The sequence below is a fragment of the Kryptolebias marmoratus genome, linkage group LG23 (genome assembly GCF_001649575.2).
Source record: "Kryptolebias marmoratus isolate JLee-2015 linkage group LG23, ASM164957v2, whole genome shotgun sequence".
In the NCBI taxonomy this organism is placed as follows: domain Eukaryota; kingdom Metazoa; phylum Chordata; class Actinopteri; order Cyprinodontiformes; family Rivulidae; genus Kryptolebias; species Kryptolebias marmoratus.
In genome coordinates, this window is record NC_051452.1 from 5,419,673 (window position 1) to 5,434,929 (window position 15,257).

General features: G+C 46.2%; 1 protein-coding gene and 1 long non-coding RNA gene across 7 annotated transcripts in view; one reads left to right on the plus strand and one right to left on the minus strand.

Moving 5' to 3' along the window:
• LOC112451133 overlaps window positions 1–10,003 on the plus strand; it is a 22,086-nt gene extending 12,083 nt beyond the window's left edge. The window contains exons 3-6 of one of the 2 annotated variants that reach the window (XR_003039889.2): window positions 4,419–4,540; window positions 6,106–6,213; window positions 7,058–7,223; window positions 9,870–10,003. This is a non-coding gene — a long non-coding RNA (uncharacterized LOC112451133). The remainder of the gene's footprint in view (window positions 1–4,418; window positions 4,541–6,105; window positions 6,214–7,057; window positions 7,224–9,869) is intronic. The other variant, XR_003039890.2, reaches the window with a different exon arrangement.
• Window positions 1–15,246, minus strand: part of si:ch211-246m6.5 (von Willebrand factor D and EGF domain-containing protein) — a 24,781-nt gene extending 9,535 nt beyond the window's left edge. Inside the window, exons 1-20 of one of the 5 annotated variants that reach the window (XM_037973794.1) lie at window positions 15,022–15,244; window positions 12,001–12,185; window positions 11,671–11,899; window positions 11,532–11,588; window positions 11,217–11,449; window positions 10,115–10,204; window positions 9,877–10,018; window positions 9,124–9,341; window positions 8,534–8,607; window positions 8,184–8,457; window positions 7,870–8,072; window positions 6,859–7,766; window positions 6,528–6,664; window positions 6,283–6,444; window positions 6,093–6,197; window positions 4,407–4,521; window positions 3,004–3,287; window positions 2,707–2,926; window positions 2,499–2,636; window positions 313–693 (exon numbers count right to left, since the gene is read on the minus strand). In XM_037973794.1, the coding sequence (XP_037829722.1) occupies window positions 313–693; window positions 2,499–2,636; window positions 2,707–2,926; window positions 3,004–3,287; window positions 4,407–4,521; window positions 6,093–6,197; window positions 6,283–6,444; window positions 6,528–6,664; window positions 6,859–7,766; window positions 7,870–8,072; window positions 8,184–8,457; window positions 8,534–8,607; window positions 9,124–9,341; window positions 9,877–10,018; window positions 10,115–10,204; window positions 11,217–11,449; window positions 11,532–11,588; window positions 11,671–11,899; window positions 12,001–12,185; window positions 15,022–15,109 (4,243 nt within the window). In that variant the 5' untranslated portion in view covers window positions 15,110–15,244. Of the gene's footprint in view, window positions 1–312; window positions 694–2,498; window positions 2,637–2,706; window positions 2,927–3,003; window positions 3,288–4,406; window positions 4,522–6,092; window positions 6,198–6,282; window positions 6,445–6,527; window positions 6,665–6,858; window positions 7,767–7,869; window positions 8,073–8,183; window positions 8,458–8,533; window positions 8,608–9,123; window positions 9,342–9,876; window positions 10,019–10,114; window positions 10,205–11,216; window positions 11,450–11,531; window positions 11,598–11,670; window positions 11,900–12,000; window positions 12,186–15,021 lie in introns of all 5 variants that reach the window. The other 4 variants (XM_037973795.1, XM_017431777.3, XM_017431776.3 and 1 more) reach the window with 4 other exon arrangements.
• Between the last annotated feature and the right edge of the window lie 11 nt (window positions 15,247–15,257).

The following is a 15,257-nucleotide window of genomic DNA, read 5'->3' on the forward strand; positions in this document are numbered from 1 at the left end:
TTGGTTTATATATTAAAAGTTATGGTTGTTTATTGATTTTAGTAAAAAAAAAAAAAATCACAACTTTTAGGAAAATGCCCCGTGAAATCAGGCATTTTAGCTGCAACAATCACAAAAAATGCCCGCAAAATCCTGGAGGGACTGGTTATGTCTTTTTCTCCTGGAACTAATTGGCTAAATTAAAAAGAAGTTTAAATTTAAAACAACCTGAAAGTGTCTAAGTTTTAAAACCTCTCAGAAGGATTTGTTTGGATTATTCCAATAACCCAAAGAAGAAAAACTAACGACAGGTGTTCTGGATGTTTGCTTTACCTGCTGCTGCTCTGACGTTTCCAGACGTAATGGAAGAATTGACAGCTCTGTTCCAGATTTTAGACTGGTCCAGTTGGACTTGTCTACTCCCTGGGATGTTCTTCAGAGTGTCGGCGATGGGAGCGTTCGGGTTTTCTTGAGGTTTTCTCCGTTCATGATTGGGTTTTTGGGACGGGTGTGCTGCTGGAGGTTTGAAATCGAAGGTGATATTTCTCCAAGAGTTGGGCTCAGTTTTCAGGCCAGTTCTCTGAGGTTTCTTTCCTCCTTCAGCTGAGATGTCGGTCTTTATTTTAGGGTCTTGCAGCAGAACATCTGGTGCCTCGTAAAGAGTGGTAGGAGCGGCAGGTGTCAGGGTGCCGACGGTGGGCCTGAAGACTGCTGCTTGAAGAAGAACAACAAAAAAATCACTTTGGATTCCTGTGTGGCACCCATTTGTTTTCTCAGTCCTGCTGCAGTTACGTGGCAGTAAGAGAAGAGGAGTCAAAAGGAGGTTTTAGTAGGTCGGACCTCCAGTGAGAGCCCAGAGGAGGGACGTGTTTGTTTAAAGATCTCAGTGAGGCGTGATCGCTCCTTACAGCTTATCAACACATTTCAGGGCCACGTGTGAAACAGGAAACGGTCTGATTTATGATGACAGACTGCAGACAAGGCAGCAAGTCAAACAAGCCCGAATCTGATTTATTCTGCAGCAACGAGGCCAGAAACACGACGAGCAGGCTGGAGGTTTAAACACATCGACTCGTTGTTTAACTGGAGGTCGGAGGGTTTTAGTGTTAGGGTTAGACTTTACTTTTATTCTTTATTCAAAAACCTTAAGCACTGCCTGCTTTAAATCCAGAACATTTAAAGCTGCCCTGAAAGAACAAGGAGCTCGAATCAAAGCTTTGATTTGTGATTTATGTTTTCAGATTAGTGACAGATTCGGTTTGCTTGCATCTAAAGCAGAAGCTTCCAGTTTGTTTGAGACGACACAACAACTCAGCTGGAAGCAACATGGAGGACGGCATCAGAATCAGCTGCTGTCGGCCATCTGTTTCCTTTCTCCTGCTTAGTGCTCCTCAGACTCTGCTGTGCAGAAATTCACTTTTTCTTTTATCCTACAGTCTGATCCTGCAGCTCAGATTTACTCAAGTTTTCCAGTTTCATACAAAAAGAATCAGATAAAAAGACTGAAGTGAAATCTCAGCCTTGAATCAAACTGCAAGGAAATTATTAAATCAAAAGTTAATTGCTTAATTTTATTATCTGAGACCTTAGATCTCAACAAGCAGATTGATCTGAAGAGGTTTAAGTCTCTGGTTTTTGAGCTTATGTCTGCAGTTTGTGTGCGCTGAAGTTAAATCAACATCAAGAGAAGGACAACAAGGCAACAATTTGAAGCAGCCATTTCCTCGGTTTATGTAATTAAGAGACGGCAAGCAGCAGAAACAGAGAAGACTGAGGGAAAATGCTTGAAGGAAAGACTGATTAAAACCCTGTAAATAATTTCAGGAAGACTCTAAAGGGGTTTGTTTTGCTCTGCGGTGCATCAGTAGATTAAACTAGCTGGAATCTGCTTTGTTTGTGCAGTAAAAGAGCCCTTTTTCCACAGTGAAGCACGGTGGTGGATTAGTCATGGTAAGATGTTCTTGAGGCCCGCCACGTGAGAATGTAAATATTTACAACATTAACGCTGGAAAGTCTCCAACCAACTCATTTATAGGTCCGCAGGGTTTCTGAGTGTGACTGCAGCTTTAACTGTAATCAGCTCTGGATGTTTGTAGCAACGAAAGATTTAAACCTTTACAACACGCGTCAAACGCCGTTCCTCCAGGGCCGCTGTCCTGCATGATTTAGATGTGTTCTTGCTTTAAAACACCTGGTTTAAATGAATGACTTGTGGACGTGCTTCTGGAGAACTTGCTGATTGGGTGAGGAGGTAATCAAACCATTAGAATCAGGTGTGTTGGAGCAGAAAAACCTAAAACTTCCAGGACAGCGGCCCTCGAGGCCTGGAGTCTGACACCCCTGCTTTACAACTTTAAACCTTTACAACTGATTCAGAGCCAGTCGGTAGGACGGCCTCAGCCTTGGTTTAAATGTCCATCAGATGTCTTGACTGGAAACTAAGTTTAGCACCCCACTGTTCATGTTCATATCTATTTTACACAATAACAAAACCTCAGTTTTATTTTGAGACGTCTTACCGGAACAAGTCGTCCCATTTCCCAGCATGCCTTTGGGGCACGGGCCACAGCGGTAGGAGCCGAAGCTGTTGAAGCACGGGGCTCCTGGGAAACAGGGTTTCCTCTCGCACTCGTTGGTGTCCTCCAGGCATCTGAAACCTGCCAGAGCACACGACCTGTAACGGTGATGAGCTCGGAGAATTGAAAGCAGAGGACGCTGTCGTCTTACCTCGCAGCCCTGCAGGACACTCACACCTGTACCCGCTGGGCGTGTCGACGCACCTGCCGGCTGCACATGGCGCCAACAAACACGCATCGGCGTGGCGGTCGCAGAGCTCGCCCTGCGTCCCGTCTCCACAAACACACAGGTACTTCCCGCTGCCGGCAGGAAAGCTGATGTCTGTCACACACGTGCCGCCGTTCAAACAGCCACACGGCACCACGGCGATCTGTTACTCATGGAAAACAGGATTTATTTTACTTTAACAACTTCACACTGGGCTGATCTCTGCTCCTCCTGCTTTACCTCCACCGTGACGGTGCTCTGGGCATTGCACTCATCAGAGAGCGAGAAGCGGAAGGAGTGTCTCGCCTGCCGAGCCTCCTCCTCCTCCTCCTCTCCCAGGAGCGATGGAACCCTCCAGATGAGGAGGCCAGCGGGGGAGAGCACGGCCCCCTCCGGTCCTTCCTCCAGCTGGAAGAGCAGCGCAGAACCCTCAGGGTCAGACGCCGCGAACTGGAAGACAAAGTTCTCTCCGGCAAATGTCCGCAGGCTGATTTGAGGTTGGTGGAAGGACGGCGGCTTGTTGCCTAAAAACAGATGGAACGGTTTGAGAAACCGGCTGTTCTGTAATTATATTTCAAAGCGGCGACGATGATGGGGTTCTCACCACCTTCTTATTTACCGCGCTGCACCTACAAGTGTTTGATGACAGCAGGTTCCTGCCCTGTAACAAACACTTTATGAGCAGGCACGGCAAAAACAAACCTCCAGGCCCTTTCTGGAAGAACTGTAAACCCAAATGTCCGTGTTTGGAAGCGATTCTAGCTTTTCTTTCCAGCTGCAACAGCCAGCGGATGTCTCACCGAGATCATGTAGCATCCTGAGCGGCATTTCGAGTCCAGAGGGCTGAGCTGACTTTGTGAAAGCAATCAAAGGGCCACACATTGAACTGGAAAAATATGCTTTCTGGTAGATCTGTTGTGAAACACTAAGAGCTTTTCCTTACGGTTACTAACCATAGAAATAAAACTGGAGACCTCGGTTTCTGTCCAAAGGTTTTGAGTTTACATGTCAAGGATGTCTTCGTTTTCAGTCACCAAAACATTATTATTATTTTTTACTTATTTTAAGTTTGTTTTAGGGCAATGAGAAGCCAGATGAAGATTGTTCAAGGGTTGGTTCTGGTCCTCAGGAGCCCTTGTTGGGTGGTACTGGGTCATGTTCGCTCAAAGCCTTGAACCTGATGAGCTTGATGGTTTTAGAAGAAAATGACTAATTAAATATTCCTCAAAGAGCAGAAAGCATGTGATGTGATAGTTTGTCTCCCAGAACGCCTAAATCTGCAGGGAAACTTTAAAGAGTCTTTGTTTTGTTTTAGTCCTTCATAGTCGTCAGAAAATCCAGGTTCTGATGGTGATAATGAGGCTAATTCTTGGTTCAGTTGGTCATTGGTTCAGTGCTTCCTCTCTGTTTGCAGTATGATTATCGGTCTGTGCTGCCGTGTAAACCAACCATGTGATTTACCCCCACTATGTTCCACTCAGGGGTGGTTAAATGACGGGTCAGGGCATGCTGGGAAATCTCCTTTGAACCGCTAATGGAGACAAACAGGATCACAGCTGGACTCCAACCTCGACTCAGACTTCCACTCATACAGGCAGTTAAAAGCATTTCTCATCTGAAGTTTGACTTCAGCTTGTTTGTACCTCTGTTCACAGACCAGGTGAATCTGGAGGTGCTGGGGTCACAGACGAGGCACGGACTGCTGGGGTTGATGCTTCCGGCTGCAGAACACATCCCGTCGATGTTACACGTCCTCTCCTGGAACCAACAAACAAAGGTCCGTCTGAGTTTTTCTTTTCTCTGATCATTTCAGGATTGGAATAGAAAATCGGCTCCAATCTCACATCATCTGCCACAGTTTTAGCAATCACGAGCACATCCTTTCATGGCTTTCTGCAGCTTCATGTGTTCTCTGTGGGTTGTTTGTGTGTTTCCACTTCAATAAAAACACCCCCCCGTCTTTAGTCAGCTGCTGAATGATGGGAGGACAAGAACAGTCTGCTTTTAATCAGCTACATGTCTTACAGTCAGTCCCTCCAGGATTTTGCTGGCATTTTTTGTGATTGTTGCGGCTAAAATGCCTGATTTCGCGGGGCATTTTCCTAAAAGTTGCGATTTTTTTTTTTTTTTTTACTAAAATCAATAAACAACCATAACTTTTAATATCTAAACCACAAATCCTTCCTAGTTTTGTAAGATAATTCCCAACAAACACTGACATTCTCAAAAGGTGCTTTATTTGAGAACTTTGATAGCTTCTAAACTGACATTCATGAGCATTTCTGGATTGTCCCTGGTCTGCAGCTCTCCTCACGTTTTGCAGACAGGAAGTGTTTGTCGATGCGTTTATGTTCCATGATTACACTGCAGGACGTGCAAAACAGCTGCAGCTGGGGAGGTAACTGGTTTGCTGAAATCTTTGTGGGCAAATGTGAAGCATTAGCGCACATTTTGGCTTCGGTCGCTGCTCCTGCACGCTCCCGGCATTCTGATGTTAACAGGAAGTGACGTCACGTGTCTTCTTCCTGAGTTATTTGGGGTTATTTAGTATTCCACGCTACACAAACCCACAAAGAAGAGACTAGACCGCAGAAACGGTGGCGAATCACTTTAGAAACAATAAATATTGGGTTAAAGTTGCAGGAAAGTTGCGATTTCGCGGGGTTTGCTTGATTTTGCGTTAATAGTTGCGATCTCAACATTGCGAAATCCTGGAGGGTCTGTATAGTGTTGTCTTACAAAATAATTGAAACGACAACAAACCCTTTCTTTAAAGACCCACTGAATCACATTTGTCTCCACAATTAGCGTTTCTTCTAAAATCATCATCCAGGTTTTCTCAACAAAAAGCTCATGGTAGTGTGAAAAAACTAGCCTGAAGCCATTCCTTTAGCCAAAACACGATCTTAATTTTAGTTAAATATTCAGCCAAACCATTACATTATTTTAGCTAAACTTTTGTTTTACTGTTAGCCAGTTAGCTTACCTTTTAGCTAAATCATTAGCTTTATTTTAGCTAAACTGCAGCTTCATTTTTGCTAAATTGAAGCTTACCTTTTGCCTAAACAATAGCTTAGTTTTAGCTAAATCTTTAGCCTACATTTACCAAACCACTAATGTAATTTTAGCCAAACCTTTAGCTTTATGGTATTTGAAAAACTGATATCAAATAACATCAATTCAAAGTTAAATTGTAATTTAGGGGAAAATAGAGCATACAGTTTAAACAATCCACATTCAAAGTGCCACAAATATCAATCAACATGCAGACTTTATACGGACAGACTTGGTTAATGATGGTTTATTGAGTTTATTGGTATATAAGTTACCTTTAACTTACAGAGTCCTGAGCGTGATGCCTCACAGACCTGGCAGACGCCATCGTAAATCGTCAGCACCTTTGCCTGGCTGTACTGGGAGCCATCATTGGTCACCTGGAACAGAAAAGAGGTAATATTGTTTACATCTGGGGGGAAAAAAAGAGTCGGCAACAAAAAAATCTGAAGCTAGATGCAATGCCTTAATCTCCCATCGTGCGTATGGTTTGTCGTCCATCATGAAGTCTTCTGTATTGATGGCGGCGTTGCTCAGCGAAGGGACAGAACAGTCCAGAGCCTTGGAGCTGAGGAACCTGGCCTCTGTCTGCTGTTGCTCCCCTGGAACCCAAGCGTTGTGTATGAACTGTTGAGACAAATCAGAGGAAAAGGAGTGGCGCTTTGGTATCGAAGGATCCTTGCCTGACACGTGAACCTCCCTTCCTTCACCTTCAGTCGGGTGGCGAGGCAGCTCAGGTCAGGAGAGTCGATGAAGCCGAGGCCAAAGACGCGAATGCTGCGACAGTCGAATGCTCGGATGTCACACAATCCACGGTTTTCTAAATCGGTTATCTCGATTGGCTGACCTGTAGGATGGTCAAAAACAGAAGTTTTATGTCCCATTAATGCATCTATTCTTTACATTAACCAGGAAAGCAAATGATTGGAAAATTCTTTCCAATCATTTGTTCTAAGAAAATTATCACTGAATTACATCAATGGAGTGGTTCAACGTTTTGAAGACTCGATAAAAACAATAAAAGAGTCCACAGACACTCACCAATGGCCAGGCTGCAGTCGTGGAAGCTGTAGCCTGGGTAGCACTGGCAGCCCCACCCTGTACACTCTCCATTTCCATTGCAGAAGTTTGGGCAGCGCAGCGCCGTCACCACCTCCTCAAAAGTACCTGGTGAGGTTGAGACCTCCGTGGCTCGCTGGGTCCGGTTTTCTAGTAGTTGTCTCTCGCACTCGTTCTCCAGATACGGCACCAGCGCCTCCTCCCAGCCCAGGTCATCTTTGAGCTGCAGGTCCAGCATGCAGAGATCCACTGCCTCATCCAGGCGGCGTCCCAGCAGCCCTCGGCACACCGCACCAACCGTAGAGTTGACCAGAGCCAGCTGGCACACCTCCAGGGCTTTGGCCGAGGTAAGGCCGCTTGGTGTGGGCCAGTGGGGTTGTACTTCCAAACGAGCTTCTGTCAAGTGATCTTCAGGGAAAAAGTAGGCAAAACTGTCCAAATCTACTTGGCTCAGGCTTTGAGCAGCAAAAACAGGCCGAAATTCAAACAACGTCTGTCGCTTTGGTCTCTCAACAGAAAGCAGAAGATCCTCCCTGAACTCAGCAGCTGGTGCAAAATCACCATCGTTTTGATTTTTCTGACCATGAATCCAAAGGTGCTTCCTCTCTAGAGGCTGACTACTGAAGGCAGACATTTCCAGGATGCTTTCCTCTCTTTCAGGACTCCTGATGTATTCCTCTGTTGTGTCCAGGAAGGGAAACACAGATGTGTAATCCACATTATCGTGTTCAGCGCAGTCAGAGTGAGCCAGAGATCGGTGCAAGTTCACCACCTCTCTGCCGTGATGTTGAGAAGTGCTGTATTCTCTGTGGCACTGACAGAACGGTCGCCTGACCTCCTGCGTGACCTCAGGAGGTGTTTTATCAAACAGACTCTCACCAGGAGCTATCCTAACACACAGAAGGACAGAACCGTAACAAACATTACAAAATAAAAGCTTCAACTGAAGTAGGTCCTGAGCAGAGATATATCACTGGAGTCTTATTTACTGACCTCCAGTCCTCAATGAAGCCATCCAAGCCGTCAGGGCCATAATAACCACCATTAGAACCCTGGAAGTCATTATTGGCATTACGATCAAAGGTTCCACAGAGGCCTCGAGTGTTCCCGTAGTCAGCGCTGGGTGCTCGGACCGCCAGGCTCATCCCCCAGTCGCTTACATCCGCCCTAACAAAGGCCCCAGAGGGAAAGATCAACTACAGCAGGAAAAGGAGAGTAGAGGTAATGATTAAAAACCAAAAAGAGCTGTGAATAATTTAAATATGAAAGAAGGCACTTGAAGAGTGTTAAAATGTACAGATACCTACGGTGACCTTCCTCCCCTGATGGGACTCCTGGACCCTGACCCGACTGCCCTCGTCCCTGAGGTTCTTCAGAGTCAGCTGTGGCTTGGTCTCCTGGAGTTGCCCATTGCACATGTCAAAGATGGCGACGTCGTTCCCCTCTCGCGCTGCGACGCCGCAGTTGCAGGCAACAGAGTAGTGTCGGCTACCACAGTCCCACTGGCGAGAATGGACCTCAAACGTCCTCGCAAGGCTTCGATAGAGGACAAAGGTTCCAGTCTGGTGGTTCTCGTAACGCCTGAGCAGAGCAGATTAATGTAAAACGACCGACAGTTAACTGAGTTAATCTGTTTCTAAAAGTGCCTGGAAATTACCTGCGATCCAGTGTGATGATGTGTGGATCAGTCAAAGAGTGGCAGATGGAAGTGGGGACATCCTGGACCATGACCTGGAGTCAGAGGACCAGGTTTATACAAGAAACTGGTTTACATGATGTCATCAGATGTCTAAAACTAAACCTTTTAGTTGTTCTTAAACACATACAATTTCTGTTCTTAATGTAAACTCAATGTTTTACAAGAAAACCAGATGAGTCTTAATTTCCTTCAAGACGTTCATATTAAGAAGTCCAATGACCCCTTCATGCCCTGATCCATTTAGGACCAGTTTTGTCTTGTCGTAATCCTGTAGCTCTTCAAGCTCTTCAAGGAGTCACGTTATAATTCTGTTAGACAAAATCTCTTTTAAATTCACAAATGTCTCCAAACGCTGCAATAAACTCAAATTCCCAAGCTTTCAGTGTTTCCAGATTCTCCATTCTCCAGTTCGGTAACTTCCCATGATGGCTCTAAAAGCTCTTAAAGAACCACAAAGACTGGGAAGAATAAATCCTCCAAACACCCTGAAGACCGTTCTTAAGTGCACAGATAATCTTTTAGAAGATTTTAGTCTCCATAAATGTTACCTGGAGAGACGTCGGGACGTAGCTCCTCCAGAGTCGAGGTGCTCCGGGTCCCGGCAGGACCGACACCAGGCTCAGCCGGTTCCCGTCTCGTGTGAAATCGGTCACGGCGGTGACGAGAAACCTCGCCGCGCCACAGCTGCCTTCGCTGCAGGTTTTCGGCTGGATTTCCGCCTGGCAGGCAGACAGCGCCACATTGGACACGTCCTGGGCCCGACTGTCTGTGGACGTCAACGCAGCGTTAGGTTGGTGCTAACAGACGTAGCAGCTGCCTGCAGGACCGCAATCAGAACTTCAACGCTGGCCCGGATGTGCTGATGTATGAACAGCACAACAAGCACCACGGCACGATACCAGAACACGACTAACCTTTTATTTTAATACTTGGCAGAGCTTTTAAAAGTTCTTAAATTTATCAGTAAATAAAATGTCTCAACAGTAGTTCTCGACTGTCGCAGCTAAAAGTCAAACAGAAAAGTAAGAAATGGACAAACATTGATAAACGTTTAAAGCTTGAAGTTGAAAAAGGAGTTTGTGGTTAAAAACTCGTGGTTTGTTGTAGTTTGTTAGTCATAACCAATAGACTTTATAAAGTCTTATTCAGGTTTAAATGGAACTGCTTAAAGTAAATCTAAATGTGTGGAAACCACGGCTGCAGGAGCAGGTGTTTTCAGTGACAAGAAATGATTCAGCTTCTAATTTCAGGCCTTTAGCTCCGTTTTAACTCAGATACTCGTGTTTCCCTGCAGGTCTGACCTGGATGGTGGACCCTCAGGTCCAGAGGGACTCCACACTGCGGGCCGAGGTCGGACCTGAAGCAGGGGACCGGCACCGTGCTGAGGACGGTCACCTCGTGTTCCTCGCCGTTCTCCGCCACGTGGAGCGAGTCTGGAGAAAACTAAGGCAAGAACAAACCCGCTTGTATCTGTGCAGCTTTTGGCCTTTTTTCTGTGACACCACGGTCACCGAACGACCATCAGGGAAGATAATTTACCTTCAGTCCAGCGTAGAAACTTTCACTCTCCTTTGGTGAAGATGTGGAGTAGTTGGAGTCGACTCTGAAAGTCGAGACACTGCAGGAGAACTGCAGAGAAATGTCACTTAATGTTAATATTCTAACGTTTTGTTGTTCAATAATCTTCCCTGGAAAACAAACCATTTATTATCCCCAGCTGAGGACGGCGAGCTGCGAGCCAGCTCCAGCTGGAAGATGAATTCTTAATCCTCGTTTTTTACCCTTCTGCTCAGGTTTGGTGTTAAGAGCAACAACTTTCTTTCTCTACTCGATCCGCAGTGGAGGAAGAGACAAACACTGCAGAGAGTTTCATTTCTTTTGGTTTAAACTGTGAAGTTATTAAAAGGAAATTAAAACCCTGAGCCATAAAGACAAAATATTTAATAACTGAGATTAAGTCGGCTTCAGGAGCAGCAAAGTAGAGTCTGATGGGCCAAAACTGAAGGTTTGATATTATAGATGGAGGTTTATATTATCTAATTTTGAACGATACAGATCTAAGTTGCTAGAGGAATTCAGATATTGATGAAAATATCACAAATAGAAAATTGTGAACTTTATTTTGTCTTAATTATCTTGAGGATCCTCTCACAACTCCTAAAAAGGGTCAGAGATGGTTGTGGATTTCTTTTCTTTAAAGTCATACCTCAATAAAATAAAAGGTAAAAGTGAAAAATGGGTATATAAAATTTAAAATATGTAGCAAATTTTCGGAGTTAGGATCCATCGTTTTTTTTTTTTACCCGTTAACCATTTTCTAAAAGTCGTCCACTTCTTATCGTTTTGTCAGTTTAAGGAGCTGCCATAAAATCTGCGCTTTAAACATCGTCTGTCTGTTTTAAAAAACTTCCCTGGAATTCACCGTGAAGATTTCAGTGCAAATTGATTTAAATGGGAGCCATGTGGGGGGGAAGCCTTTCCCAACCTGCGGCTGATTTAACGTCTCCACCTTACGCTTGCTTCGTCTTAACTGGATCTGACACACATTGGCCCTCTGCTTTTACTTTGTGAAGCAAAAGAACAAAAAGTTCAGCATGATCCACGGCTCCACATGTGCTCCCCTCGGTCTGGAGGAAATTACCGTTTCTCCGAGCCTGAAGTGAACGCCATCCATCTCCACCAGAGAGAAGGGCTTCAGCGTGGACTCCTGCCTGATTTCAGCCTTCATGCTGTGGCCGATGTGTCTGGCCCAAACCACCTGGAAGGCCAGGGTTTGGCTCCTTGGAGGTGGGACGAAGGAACACCTGAGGTGGACGCTGTGTCCGATCAGCTCCGGGGTGATCACAGGCCGGGATGGCTGGGGCGGGGTGACCGCTGGACACAGGGAGGTGACAGAAATGTTAGAATTTTACAGTTTTCCTTTCCTTTTCCTTAAGAGGACAACAGATTTTCATACCTCTGCACTGCCCGTTAACTTGTGCTTCCCCTGGAGAGCAGAGTCTGGAGCCCAGTTCTGGAGCAACTGAGACACGAGTTTAGCAGAAATCCTTCTTATTGACAGGCTTGAAAACAATGTAAGACCCCGGAGTGTTCACCTTTAGCGCAGTATCCCATGCAGCCTTGCGTCGGCTGCAGGAAGTAGAGCAGGAAGTCGCCGCAGTTCCTCACCGTGACAGGGATGCGGAAAAGGCAGCAGTCTTTGGTGCTGCCTTGGAAGAACTGCCAGGTGGCGCAGGCGGAGAGCTGACGGACCTGACCGGCACGTGGCAGAGAGGTGTCCTTCAGGGACAGCCACACCGGTGCCTGAGTCCCACAGTGGTTCATCTGCCGACAGAAAGGGGGTCATTAAGGTCCGCAGCTGGGCTGAAGGTGCTCATTACACCGGCCTGCTTCAAAGAAACGAAGCAGCGGACCAACTGTCCTACCTCCACGCAGGAGGTCGGCATCTCCGCCGGCTTGTTGTTGATCCTGAACCTGTACCAGCCGGGCCTCAGGGAGTGGTCACAGATCAGGTCCTGGATGGCCGTATTCTGGATCTCCGTGGAGTCGAAGTCGACGCTGCGGTACGGATTACGTAAAATCCGATGGCCTCCCGGGTAGCACTCTGGAGCTGCGAACAAAGATGAGAAACTGAAGTGGAAAGCAGCTTTTTATTCATTTATTCGCCTGAAACGTAAACCTCGAACCAGCGACTGTTTGTTGTTCTGAAAGTCCTGAAATAAATAAATGTGTTTGACTGAAACTCGGCGTCCTTCCGCCCTCAGCTCCGTCCTTTTAAGTCCCTGGAAAGTGAAAAATCTCAGGCCAGGATTGGATGAAGGTTTTATCCAGCTGTTCGGCTGCAGACGAAACAAACGCAGCTCCTGATGTTGTGGGAATCATCGCTTGGATTTCTGCCTGACCGTAGATTAAAAAGCTTTTACAAAACAGGATTTCCCTAATATTATGTTTCAGAAATATCAATCTCAGAGTGTTCTTTAGAAGCTTGAACTTTGGGCCTCTCAGATCCAGGGAATGAAACCATAGAAGAAGCTACGGGTGTAACATCAGCAGCTGCTAGTTAAACCCTCATGTGTTGAAATTTGTAAAAAAAAACTAAACCAAGAATTACACACTGAGTGTTTTCAGTGTGGTTTGAAGCTTAAAATGTAACTTAAAATGGAAGTGAAATGATTTGAATCTTTGGTTTTAGGTTGTTGAAGAACCAGGACATAATCCTGCTTCTATTGAAGTGATTTATCTCAGATTTGTTCTCCGAATTTAAAGTCCCAAAGTTGGAATGTCAGCTGGCTTTTCAGCTCCATCTACATCTCAGCACATGGAGAAAGTTTGGATTTAATTATCAACTAAACTCCTGGACTGGAAACGTTTCCATAAACTCATAAAACACATTTTATTGTGTAAAATTGGACAAGAAGGTGAGAAAATGTATGTTGTGGTCAGGAAGGATCATTTCACCCTGACAGATTATCTAAATTGCCAAGAATAACAGACATTCCTTTGAGCTTCTTTGTCTTTAACGCCCCGGGAAAGGATGCTGGAAGCGCCGACCCGTGACGAACTCTGCGTGCAGCTGGAGGCTCCAACGACCGGGGAACCGAAACGTGGAGAAATGTTCTGCAGTTGTCAGAGATCCCTGTTAAACAGGCAGGAGGCGAGAGCTCTTCCTCTGTTTGTTTGACTTTCAGGGAAAAACAAACATTTGGGACATTCGGGAAGTCTGGAGAGCCTCGGAGTTGTGAACAGCCAGAACGAAGTGATCCCTGAGCCTAAACACGGCTGGTTGTTTACATCGTCGCCTGTCGGAGCGTTGGGCTCGTCTGGAAGGTCACAGGTCGTCCAAACAGCCAGGTCTTTGGGGAGGACCAGCCGGGATGGGGGAGGGAGCTGATGAACCGGCCCCCCAGGGGGAGCAGGAGACCAGCAGCCCAGATGTGCAGGAATTCAGCAGATCGTTCAGGATCCTGTGGTCTTAAAACAACTGAGGTTAGGGTCTTATTTCCCACAGGGCGTGTTAATCTTAATCCAGATAATCTAACAGATTAGATCCTGAGATCAGAAAATGGAAAAAGCTTTGAGGGTTTGAGTTTTGGTCAAATAATGATGCTTCAGAGGGCAAACAGGACCGTCTCTGTTTGTGTCTGATTCATTTCAGACTTTTAATGATTCTTTTTCCCGGGCAGACAGACAGACGTACAACTTCTAATGAAATTTAAAAATATGTTTAAATATATTATGACTTTTTTCTGATCCAGATTTATTACTCAGGTTCAAATATATTCACACACCCCCACTAATGTTTGGTTAAACATCCCTCACCAGGCGTCTCCTGGACCACAGGCCTTCTGTCTCCATGTTGTCTCCAGAGTCCACAGACTCGGGTCTTTGGGAAGTTCCAGAAACCAGTTCTGTGTTTAACCGTTCAGCTGTAGCTCTAAGGTGAAGTTAAAGGATGTGGAGGAAGCCCACCTCCTCCTCCTCCTCCTCTTTTCCATCCCCTTTGTTCAGCGCAGCAGTACCCCAGCATGATACTACCACCGCCATGCACAGAAGTTGTTTTTAGGGCCGACAGCCTCGCCTTGACGACTCCAAACAGCTCAACCTTTGTCTCGTCTGACCAGGAGACATTAGTCCTGTCCCTGTCCATGATGATGTAAATCTGTCTTCACTGCGGACAGACTCCGGTCCGGCGTCCCTTCGCTGCGGACAGAGACACCGGTCCGGCGTCCCTTCGCTGCGGACAGACACCGGTCCAGCGTCCCTTCGCTGTGGACAGACACCGGTCCGGCGTCCCTTCGCTGCGGACAGAGACACCGGTCCGGCGTCCCTTCGCTGCGGACAGAGACTCTGGTCTGGTCTAACATTAAAGCCAGCTCTACCTGCTGAGGGTCTCCTTCTCTAAAGTTCCTCTGAACGAGTCGCTGCAGGGAGGTTGTTGTTGTGGTGAACTCAGACATGTCTGGTATCTGTCGGGCTCCACAGGGTCACTTTTTACGATGCCCCCCCCTCTTAAAGTTTACAGTAGTTTGCTTTGATGTGTCCTGGGACGCCCTGCAGACAGATTAGAGCTGGATAGGAGGTGATCTGACTGCAACAATGTCTTTGTGACCCAGCTGGGGAGACAAAGGTTTGACTCCTGTCCAACAAATATCCAAACACACGAGCCTGATGAGCAGAGAAATAAGAGCACGTCTTCATGACACGATGGAGTTGTTCCACATCGTAAAAGAAGCTCTAAAACCGTCCACAAGGAAGATGGGATTTCTTTTAAACCAACTGGAAAGTTATGTTTCCATGGAAAGAGGATTAATTAGATTTAATTTAAGCCCATCAGAGTTATTTCTGTCTGCTTGAGAACGGTTTTCTCTTTAGTTTGTGGAGATCCATCTGAGCTGCGTCTGCTCCTGAGGTTCTGTTTATCATCATGGAAACCCGAGTCCACCTACCGTGTTGCGCCAGCGCTCCTAGTTGCACCCCCCACAGCAGAGCCATGCGTAAATATCCAAGAACCGAAGCAGGACTGCAGTAATCCATGTCTGCAGCTCTCCTCAGTCTCCGGGTCCCATTGAGAGCTTTCTGTCTGTTAATTATGTGCTCCGCTCACCGGAGGCTGGTGTTTCTGAGCCGAGCAGCAGAGGGGGAGGGTGCAGACTTCTTCCTGGAGGTGGGTCTTTGGAGATTC